Consider the following 11,879-nt stretch of genomic DNA (forward strand, 5'->3'; position numbering starts at 1 on the left):
TCAGCAATTCTAGGCAGGTAAAACATACCAGGAGAAAATGGGTTCTGTTATTGTCACTTAGTCTTTGGAATAGAAAATTGCTTTTCTTTGTCTTGACGTTATATTCTTGGAAACAAGCATGTCTGCGTAAGCACAATATTTTCACAGGTTAACAGACAGGTTTTTTACTGCTGAATTGCTGAGAAGGTTGATAACCTAATGAGCTCCTCCGTAGTGTGTAAATTACTGTTTATCTAACCTTCGTATAATAAATATATTGAAAAGGTGAGCCAGATTGTTGGAATTATAGCACTTGAGAAACACCTCCTGGTAATGCACAAGCTTATACTGAAATTTGAAAATTATTTTTATATAAATTATGGACTGTAAAAACACATTTAAAAAAAAATTCCCAAACCTCCATGTGATATGAACACTTTTGATACGTTCCTGTTCAGTTGGAGGTATCTCATGTGACCCTTCTGAGATGTTTGTTTGAAATCTGACCCTGATACAATATTTCCCCATAGTTTCTTCTAAGCAGGGAATTATTTCAGCATTGGATGTGTAGATTCTTTTAGCAAGCATGATTTTTAAAATTGTTAATAAATTACATATTGGGTCATTGTGATTAAAATGATACAGCTCTGTTCCATTTGACTGGCTTTCAATAAGTGGATTAATGCTGATACTGTGTTCTTGCTGCTTCTCATCTTTGTTCTCTACAGCTTCTGATGCAATCCTTTATCTTCAAGCATGTGGAGAAAAAGTTGATTCTTTGAGAAATTTATTTTCCCTATTTAGGAACACTCATCTAGCATGTTCTTAAGTGATTATTTTTTTCTTTTTTTCTGCTAATACTTCTGTACTTGAAGTGCCTTTAGGCAGCTAATAAAATTTGGTGCAGAGAGTGTGTGACTGTTTTTGATGTAAAGTAATTAACAATGAACTGCAGGTGGAACCAATTCAGAGTGGTTCAGAGGTAACAAATTTCCTTTTAGATTTTTAGCAGAAAGACTGTATGGTACTGTCTTAGTCCACAGTTCATAGCATTGTGGCATGTAAGTGTACCGCGTTGTTTTCACCAGTGGTGGTTGCCACCGCCATAGGTGTGAAACCCAGTTCTGTATCTGCATGGGCTTGATATTAATCCTTCATGGCTCCTAACATTACAACACATCTTAGTAATATGTTTCAAACAATGATGTGGCTTTTTCATAGAAAAAATTCTTGAATGGGATGAGTGATAGGGAACAGGCCTTAATTCAAATATAAACTTTTTTCTTTGTCAAGAATGGTAGAATCTTTCTTGATTCATAATCTGCCTTTGTTCTGTCTCACTTTTGATCAGTAATTTACTATATCAGCCTACAAAAGTTTCCTGAAACCTGTTCTCACTATAAACCTATACCTTGATTACCAGTTGTATTCCTTTGTGGCTCTCTGATTGTAAAATGTGTTCGGTTTAGGATTGACACTATTCTTCACCTGCACCGCCCCCCCCCCGCCTTAGCAGTGCATACCCATGTTTATTTCTTCATCTTCAAGACTGCTTACTTTGATTCTGTGGTATTTATACTTAGTTTTCTTCTAGTGTACCCCGTTTTCAGGATTTGTTTTACTCTTCAGTCTATATGTCACTATAGTCAGACCTGCAAAGTACCCCTTTCTCATGAACCTGGCAGCTTTTGCCCTGTGAGTCTGACTGATGCCCGTACATGACTGAATGTTAAGAAGAAGTGTTAAGCTCTGTTGTTTATATGTGTGTGCAGAAAGAAGAAAGTCAAGAACTGAGAGTCTGTGGCATAACTTTCCACTAAAAGGAAAAAGGACTTTAGCAGTGAAGCTTGACACATTATGTATTATGGCCCAGATACAGTTATAAAAACAATTATGCTATACTTTGTATGTCAGTCTAGAAATAAAAGTTCTTCAGCAGAAAGGTTCTGCATAAATCTTCTAAGAAGTCCATGCAGAAGGAGAGTTTCTTTATTGCTTAGTGCCAAAGACCAATCCACTTAAAAATTACAGTGCTTCAGAAGGTAGATAGGTCTGTGCTGGTGTTATTCTTAGGTAATTTTCATAAAATAAATTGCAGTGCAGTGTAAATAGACATATTTTTCTATCTAACTCTCCCTCCCCTTGTTATATGATCCGCTGTCTAGTTTATGAAACATTCATGGACTTGAGGAGTGGAAGAGAGTGATCTTTTTGTTGATTGGTGAAAATTCTTTCTCAGTGTCATTGCAAGTGTTCTTTAAAAACTGATGAGAAACCTTGTTACCATGGCAGCATTTGGATTCTAGCAGGTCTTGCGCTCATCTGTACTGCTATACACATATTGGAAAAAATAGAAACATGTGGTAATGTTTAATGATAATTAGGTTTTCTTAGAGAATTTAATGATTCTCCCTCTGACAGCATTTGTTTATAGTGGGAGAAACATGGCTTAAATGAGGCTTAATTAAACCTGTAGACACTAGTAACACAAATTTAATGTCCTATTTGTATAAAGCATGTTGTAATATTTAATGAGAAATTCACTCTGAAAAGCTTTCTCTTCTCAAGGCAGATGTGCCGTCATTGACTATATTCTGTCCTCGAGGTCAAGCACAGAGCTATGTAGTAATCACTTCTTGTTAATTGTCTCTTGCAGAACAGACCTTTTGCAAGGTCTTGCCTTAACAGATCCCAGATGAGTACCTTGTTATCTTCATAATTCTTATAAGTTGGCTCTTTTTGGAAAATACCCTGAAAACAGCTAGAGAAGAGACAGGAAATTTTTGAAGGAGGGAAGTACAAAATAATTATGTGGGCTAGCACAGAGCATAAAAAGATTTTCCTGGAAGGAGCCGGAGGCAAATAGCAGTTGGGCATGGGTTTTCTGGAAGCATAGTTCTGGAGAGAGGGAAGTACAATATGTTTTCAGGATTGCTTGATACTGCCCTTTAACTTGAGCTCTTCCTGGGCATATCTGCTATCTACAATTTGCTTTTCAGTTGCTGTGCTTTTTAATTTCTGGAATGTATTTATTGTCTGGTCTCTAGAAGAGATGCAAGTCAGCTTTGGGAATTTTTTTTTTTAGTTCTTTCAAATAACTTCCAGTTTTTAGAGATTAAGAAATGGATCTAGTTTCAAGACCAGATGTTTGAAAGTGTCTAATGAGAGTCTTTGAGAATTACATTTTTAAAGCATACTGTTGTTTGAAAAAGTGCAGCTAAGCAACAGTTTTAACTGTGTAAATGGACGGTAATAACTATGACCAGCAATGTGAGTAGAAAAGGGCATCTTTGGCATTTTGGTTTCTCATTTTGCTCTGAAGAACTGTTACAGTCATCAGTGTGAGCAACTCTAATTGATTTAAGATCACTAAATTTAGACTTCTGTAAAAACAAGGCAGAGGTTGAAAGATAGTAGATGACAGCAAGAGAATTTGTGATGGATACCGTAGTACAAAGTTCTTTAATGTTCACCCCTCACTCAAGGGATTTCTCAAAAAGTCATACCACATATTAGCTGTGTATTACACTTGCAAGTCTTGCTTCTTAGCCTTCCCTTTTTTTTGTATCATTTCGGGGCTTTGGTTTTAAGATTCAGGGCATGATTCTCAGTAGCTGTCAGGTTGCCTTCGTATAAATATTACAGGGGAATGAGTTTGTTGGTTTTCTGAAAACTTTAGGTGTCTAATTCTTCCTGTAATCCACCCTTATGGAAAAAAAAAAAAACCATTGCCTTATATATCATCATTTTCAAATGCTTCTATGTCTGGAATCCTTCCTTTATTGCTCTGAACATCCCTGAAAAATTCAGGGGGCGGGGTCAGGTGAATAATCAACTACTGAGATTCTCAGCACATACCCAGTCATCTGAAAGAGACCAAATCATATTCCCTGGCTGCAGTGAGGGAGGCTTGGGTTTTTTTATAACTTTCTGACAAGAGTGGATTGGAAAAGGTGCCAGCTGTTGACCTTGTTGCAGATATTGTTGTGAATATTAGTGTTGTAAATTGAAAATCTAAAATTTGTACCTGTCAAGTCTATTGTGCTTTCAAAATTGCATGGTCTGCACAGGGTCTCAGTCCTCAGTAGCTCATTCAGTGCTATGGAATCCTGATCTTTTGTTAGATGGGTAAACAGTGAGGATTATTTGCTTTGTATTGCTTTGTATGTAGTCTTTTTGCAGTAGCCTTCTGATCTATTGCAGTATGGCATCAGCAATCACTTAATAGTGTGACCTAGATGAAGTAAACAGAGTTGTCTCTGGCTTTCTTGTGTAGTCTCCTAAGTGTGGAAACATTTGAGAATAATAATCCCAGGCTTGGGGATATTGGTTTGCTTTGATGATTGGGGGCAGCATGTACTGTATGTTATACCTACCTGCCTCTTTGACAAAATGCAAAATGGACAAGGTACCCCTAACAAAGGACTCTGATACTTTTCCATTCTCTGTACTTAAACTAAAAAATTACACCTTGGAAAAAAGGAGATTGCTCAAAAGGTTGAATACCAACTTGTAGTGCAGGCTGTGTAATGAAGGAAAGCTTGAAGAGTAATTTGATGCAAATCTAATTTTTATGTATCTTCTGTTTTATAAATGATCTGTTGCATTTTTTTTTTAACTTTACGCCATATTCTTCCTTTTTGTTTTCTTGATTTTTATAGGCTGGGTTTGGCTACGGCTTGCCAATTTCTCGTCTGTACGCTAGGTACTTTCAAGGTGACCTTAAACTCTACTCAATGGAAGGCGTTGGTTCAGATGCTGTAATTTATTTGAAGGTATGAATTTGACCCTATATAAGCTATTAATGCAGTGCAATTTGATAATTTATAGCAGGCTGAATTAAGTGAACTTTCTTTTCATTCTTCAACTTGTTTTCAAATCTGTAGTTGCTATCTTCGTTATATTTTATTTAAATCAGTTACACAGAATCTTAAAAGCAGAAGTTATAAATGTTAACCTGGCACTAATACTAGTTAGCTTGCTTTGATCCATTCCCCCCCCCACCCCACCCCCAGTCCCATGTTGGATCTTCGCATTTTCTTAATCCATCGTAAGTGCTGAATTGTCAAAGAACTGTGAGCTGAGAGATAATTGTGGTTAATACTTTTTTATTCTGAAAGTTTTGACCAAAATAACACTGTGAAGACTATTGACTGACTCCTGACTAGTCCTTTTTTTTTTTCCCCTATGCAGTTCTTCACTTTTGTGCAATACAGCCTATTGTCCTGTTGTTATTTTTTGGGTGATTGCAGGCTACTCAGGGCCTTAAGGGTGACACTGCTTGAATTTCATTGCGGAGTTTAAAAGAATATAGCATATAGCTCATGTGCAGGTCGTTGACTTAGCATTGTCACTTTGCCTTGCTGTATGTGGCGAGTGAGTTGTGCTAGCTGTGCTAACTTTAGTTCCTGACGGGTTTAATCCTCTGCATGTATGTGTGGAGGAAAAAGGTATGGTCTTTCTCAGAGGAAAGAGGCATGCTAATGGACTGAACTAGATCAGTCCTCACAGACCAGTGTGCTGAGAGACTCAGAGTTTGTTGAAGTGAACTGTTTGAGGAAAGAAGCTGTCTGCCCAGTGTCAGTGGCAGATCTCCTAAAATGTTTTTGACCAAAGCTTTTTTTCTTGCTATCTTTGTAGACACCACTTCCCAGAAAGAAGGGCAATATTTTAAAGTGTTGTTATTTTCTTTTAACCTTTACTATGACTAGTACTTCGACTATGACTAGAATGATTAGTCACAGCCAAAGTATTTTCAAAGTAATGTCGTGGCATGTAACACTTGGATAATTGAGACTCTTGTTCGATAGAGAAGTTGTAACTGTAGAAGTCCCCAGAGTATCATCTTGCTCTTGGTATCTCTTATGATATCTTACCGTTGCTTTTGTTCTTCCATAGGCCCTTTCAAGTGAATCATTTGAAAGACTTCCTGTTTTTAATAAGTCAGCATGGCGACACTACAAGACCACACCGGAAGCAGATGACTGGAGCAATCCTAGCAGTGAACCAAGGGATGCTTCTAAATATAAAGCTAATCGATAATTTGCCACCTTTTGTCTCTGTTCGAGATGACCCCTGCATTCAGTATAAAGTCTCTGCTTTGTTCCAAAATCCTTCAAACCACAATAGCTAATTACTTCCAAACAAAGACCTAATCGGGGCATTGAAAAATAGTAAGAACAAAGTGATGATTGGGACTTAAAGGAAGGCACTAAGCACGTTTGGTATGTGAATCCTGTCTACTTCACCAGAATATGCTTGGTTGCTTCAGTCATGCATTGGCAGAAGGGACTGCACTTAAAAATACAGTGTTGTTACAAAAAGATACTATTCGAAATGGCCAATTTTTATTCTAATACAAGGATTGGCAAGATGTGCAGAATACCTTTAAATGGTGAATAGTATCTTGCACAGCAATATGGTATAAGAGAAAAATTCTAATGTAGTTAAACATATGCTTTCAAAATCCACTCTTTGCTGCATTTTTTTATATTGCACAGTGTCACCACTTACAGAAAATCCCTTTAAGCTCTTCGGATTTTAGTGTATCTAATGAGCTTATAAATGTGTAGTACTGAAGAGGGTTGTGCAGCTTTAAACTGATGCTTTCCCCAAATTCCCAGATCCATTTGTCAAGTGCATACAAAAATTATGTTGTTATAAGACATTGGGATTTCCAGTTCTTGGTATGCACCTTAATGATTTTCTGGACACCCACACCCAGAAATGCATTTCTGTACTTTTTTCCTTGTTTTGAGGAAAGATTATAAAGAGTTACATTATTTCTCCATACATGAAATTCTGTCAATATAGGGACAGGGGGTAACTCAATTTCATGTTTATTCTCTATCATTTTGGGGGGGTTGGGGAGGGGAGAGAAATGCTGAAAGGCCAGACAGCCAGTCATACAAATGAAATTTGCCTTAAGAGTGTTGGTTGCTTGGAACCTGATTAGTTTAAAACCTGTAAATAGTTTGCAAAGTTATTTATATATTCAATGTCTGACTACAGTCTGGTAATCTGAATTTGTAGTGTATATAAAGATGTTGTACACCAGCTTTTGGAAAGTGTGTTTGGTCTAAATACATGAAACTGGAAATACCGTAGAAATGGGAGATACAAAACATGGCTGGTACCTGCGTTAAGGAAAAAAAAAAAGACAAAAAAGCTAAGTGTTTTCCCCTTAAATTTATTATAAGGGCTGCTGCTGAGTATTAGGAAACTGTTCCTCACTAGGTCTTTGCCAAATACTGTTTCTGATACTATGGCCTTTCAGAAAAATTTGGGAAGTTTAGAAGTTCTGGTGTAGCTGTGGGAATAAAGTAGATGAGTTGTAAGCAGCTCTGATGCATCCTCAGTTTCTCTTAGGTGTTTTGATATTTTTGTGAAAGATGATGAAAATTTTAGCATGGAAAAATGAAACTTGTTTACTAAAATTGGGTGGGGGGACTGTTGCTTTTGTCCTCCCAATATTTATTTTTATAAAGAACTGATCTGTTAGGTAAACAGGGAAATGCTGAGAAATTCCTAGATATTTTTTAAAAAGTCTTAGTTTGACTTGGCGATAGTACTTTGCACTTACATAGCACATTTCATCACAGGATTACAAAGTGCTTTTGAGCAATAAGCTTCATATAGCCCCATTTCTGAAGAGTTGGAGTCCTTACCTTGCAAACCCTTACTCTTACCTGTTGCAGCTGGTTGAAGAATTTGTATGTGAATAGTTCATGAGTTTCCAGGGCTTGAGGTTCTGTGCACTTCTCTACGCCGTGCAGCGAAGTCATATAGGAGCACCCGCTTCTTTTAGCACGCCGCCATACCGCTTAGAGGCGGAGATACCAGGACAGCTGCTGAAGGCTGTCTGACTTGCTAGCTGGTATGCGGTGCCCTTCTGAGCCCCCTCTGCCAGCAGGTAGGAAGAGGGAGCATGCTGATGGGGCCATCTTCTTCTGCTCCCAAACTGGACTTGTTTGACCCTTGCTAGGGGATCTTTACGTGGCACGGTGAGGGTGTAACGCATGTGGTCTCCAGAGCAATAATTTCCCATGACTGCAGGCACTGCTGCAGAGAAGGCAAATTGCTATTCAAGCAATATAGCTATGCTGCTGGGCTGAAATCAGAGTCATAGTTTGACTGAAACACCAGTTGGAAGTCACATCTACTAAAATTTAGTCACTTCTGCCCTCACCCATAACTTCTTACTGTTCTTTAAATTCATTTCAAGTTGTGTATGTTTTCTAGTAATTGCAGAGGAGGGCTTGCTTAAAAATAGAAGTCTGTGATGAAACTTGAGTGGGGTCAATTTTTCCTAGAACATTACCTAAAACATTCCAAGGAATAAGATAGCTTATATAAGAAGCCAAGTTTCAGCTTCTGTTAAAAATCGTATTTTGAAGCAGTAAATCCTGACTGGGTGCATCTTTTTGGCTGTCTCCTTATACATGGAGAGGAGAGGGGACAGAAGGAAAAGAAAGGATGTAGGCGTACTGAACTTGTTTTCATGAAGTGAATGTAAACCATAGAAGCCAATGAATGAAAGCTGAAGATACTGTGGAGGGTGTTACGGTATATTAGTCATTTCACTTCTTTATTCACAAAAACGACGGGCCGGCTTTCAGGACTGAAGTGCTCTAGTACTCCAATACTGAAGTCCCCTGAAATGGCACCTATTTCCAAGAACCCTGAAGATGTGTGAACAGCTTAAAGCAGGGAGGTAGGGAATGTGTTTTCTTTACATTTCCTGAGATCTGTTCGTGGGCATTTCGGTGAATGTGAGCGAGAAGCAACTTCTCTCCTTTCCAGCCTTGTCTAGGCAGCCTGTGCTTTAGTGGAGATCCCAGGTATGCCATAAATGGTTCTTCAGTCATTGTCCTCATGCCATGTTTCTCCTTAGGGGTATTAGTCTGAAAACTGTCTTAGGAAACAGCAGCAGACCTTCGATTAGAATAGATTTTTTCAGTGGGTATGCCTGAAAAATGAGTGTTTTCAACGTGGCAAGTTTAACTACCGATACTGATCTCTTTTCAGTTACTTCTACCTTTGATTGGAGTCTCTTGTAATGGTTTGTTTTAATACCTTGGGGCTGTTAATTCCAAACTTCCTGATGATAGAAAAGTGTATTTCTTTTTTATGGATTTCAGATGTATGGCCTGCTAATGTTATTGCAACCTGCTTGTCTTGAATTACAGGGCATATAAATAGAAAAAAAAAATTTTTCAGTGAAAATGCTTCATATCTGTTGTGTTCAGTGATTAACAGAAACCGAACAAGAGATGTTTGCTCCTCAGTTCTTCCTGAGAATTTACAAACAATTTCTATGTGTCATAGTGTAACAAATAGTTTAACTTTTTTGTCCAGTGTGCATTTTTCTGGTGTACATGTCTTGAATGTAATCTATTAATCCTCTGCCTAATTTAATATTAATAGATATTAATATTAGTCTCTCCAAATTATATACATGCTTGTGCTCCCTACTTTTCTAGGCTTTGTTTTGAGGCTAACAAAGGGTCTTTCACAGTCAGTGCTTGATGAGAAATACTCAGAAGATACTGAAGTGCTTCTTTTACAAATCAAGCGTACAGTCTTTGCCTCTGTACTTGACTGTGGTGACCTAGGATGGTACTGAGAAAGTCTTTGTCCTGCTGCAGTTTGTGTTACCTTGTGGGCAGTGTTTAAAGCAGGTCCCTTGGCACATGCTTAAAGAATATGGATATTAATTGTAGTGTTCTTGGAAAACTTAAGCTACCTTTTGTTTGTGTAAACTACACTTGCTGCTCCAACTGGATAACATGCTTTGTCCTCAGTGGCACGTAGAATTTGCTTTGAAGCAGCTGCTCACTTTCTCCAAAAAGTGAGCAAGAGTGATCTTTCAGTGTAGGGCAATCTCCTATTCACCTCCACCCAAACTTAGTATTTAGGGTGAAATCTTGACCTCATTGACATGGAAAATACTCCCCCTTCCATACCTTTTAATAAGCACTTCTAGATCCTTATGTGTTAGGTGCTGCAAAGTGCAAAGTGGTCTTGATTGATAGAAATAATTTTGTAGAAAACAGCCTAAATGTTTATTGTTAGTATCTCTCTCAAGGATAACCATGTCCGATTGTGCGGTGTTCACTCTCCTTGCATGTCTTTTCGGTTGCCATATAGACGCTGTGGTTTCTAATAGCTCTTCACCTCTTCTTCCTGACATACTCACCTGCCTATGAATTGATATATAAATGTGTTTTTGCAGAACTTAAGAGAATATGATGGCACATGACAGAATGATGTATTACTGAGTTCAAAGGTGAGTTTATTCACAAATGAGGAACATACAGTTATAAATTGTGTAACAACTTCAGGGCTGAATCTTGCAGATACTTGCACAAGTAAACAGTGTAATCCCACTTAAATGAATCTGTTCTCAGGATCAGAACTTGAGCTGTTGACATTAATTTGAAACAATGAAGATTTGTGTAACTGAAGTGGCTTTCTAATTAAAAATAAACAAGAAAATTTAAAGTTCACGTGCTTTAATTGCAGTATTATGTTGCCTTAAAAGAAATTGGCATAGAGAACTTGTTTGTTTCTTAAATGTAGATATTTTTTTTAATGTAGTATCAGGATTGATGTTTGTGATAATTCTGACATTGCTAAACTAATATTAATTGCTTTATTAAAATTTTGCCTTTGAATTGAATGCTGCCGAGAGGTGCCAGATTGACAGTCCTTTGAAATTCATACCCTCTGTAGATGCCGTCAGGCAGTGGGTAGGGCGCGTTTCCAAGCAGTGCACTATCAGTGCCCTCAGCAGTTGAGCAAGGACTGTCCCTATGCGAGGGACCCACTATCTGTTTCACGCTTGCCATCTCTGATGAACTGTTAAGATGTGCTAAACTATGATGTGAGTTTCTGACATGGGTGGAAATCAAGTCAATTTGTTCCCAACGTCGGTTATGGGACAGAACTCCTACTGGTGAGCTGGCCTGTGCTGCACCAGGCATCCAAGAGGGAAGGAGGTCTCGTGTTGCATTTCCTCTGTGGTGGCATCATTTGAATCAACTGAACCTATAATGGAGGAGTGGGAAGCTAATTTTTCATGAAATTACTTGGTGATGTTTTAATTTTGCGTCTTCTGTAACTTGTGTTGGAGTTGTTTCTAGTCCAATACCTGTGCATATAATTTATGTGTACTCTTATTTTCCTTTTTTCTTTCCATTGCTGACAAATAAAAATATGTAAAAAACTACATGATGACATTTTTAAGGGCCTGATTCGGTTTCACACACTATGGAGTTTAGGTTGTGGTTTGGCAGCCCACGGTCAACTTGACATGTGCCTACCAAGGGACACCCTCAGAGAGCTGCAGTTGGGAGCTCACAGTAGTTTTGGATGAAAGTGTTTTTCTTGCCTGTTTGTCACAAAGCAGTTCGAAATATTTCATAGAAACATACATTTGAGTATTTCCATGTCCATCTCCCTCCCTGCCTTGAAATTTATTGTTAATATCGCAAGCATAATTTATTTTTTAAGTTGGTTCTAGAACTATATACTAATGCAATTGCTTCCATATTGTATTACTCTGAATTTTCAGGTACCTTTAATCTGATCTGGTTTGTATCAGATTTCCAGGTAGATTTTAAAACTCTAAAGCTTTTGAAGTCTTTCATAAATATGTTTTATTCCTGTCAAATGTGAGTCTTCATGACATGCTTATTTTCACAAGAACCTCTAGTTTTAATTTTTGTTGTGGTTTAACTAGTAAACTAGTAAGTTTAACAATTCTGAAGTTACCTTTCAGTGATTCTTGTGGCACAAGGCTTGATTTGTTTTTGAAAAGATAAATCACATGCTAAAGTAGCTGAACTTCACAATTCTTGATTTTCCTGTTACGCCAAGAACCTGACATCAAAATATTT

General features: G+C 37.7%; 1 protein-coding gene across 1 annotated transcript in view; it reads left to right on the top strand.

The window, feature by feature from the left end:
* PDK3 (pyruvate dehydrogenase kinase, isozyme 3) overlaps positions 1 to 7,080 on the top strand; it is a 34,107-nt gene extending 27,027 nt beyond the window's left edge. The window contains exons 9-10 of the mRNA XM_010286285.1: positions 4,641 to 4,754; positions 5,878 to 7,080. Of these exons, the coding sequence (XP_010284587.1) occupies positions 4,641 to 4,754; positions 5,878 to 6,021 (258 nt within the window). The 3' untranslated portion in view covers positions 6,022 to 7,080. The remainder of the gene's footprint in view (positions 1 to 4,640; positions 4,755 to 5,877) is intronic.
* Positions 7,081 to 11,879: the final 4,799 nt, after the last annotated feature.

The sequence above is a fragment of the Phaethon lepturus genome, unplaced genomic scaffold, assembly GCF_000687285.1.
Source record: "Phaethon lepturus isolate BGI_N335 unplaced genomic scaffold, ASM68728v1 scaffold3644, whole genome shotgun sequence".
NCBI classification, from domain to species: domain Eukaryota; kingdom Metazoa; phylum Chordata; class Aves; order Phaethontiformes; family Phaethontidae; genus Phaethon; species Phaethon lepturus.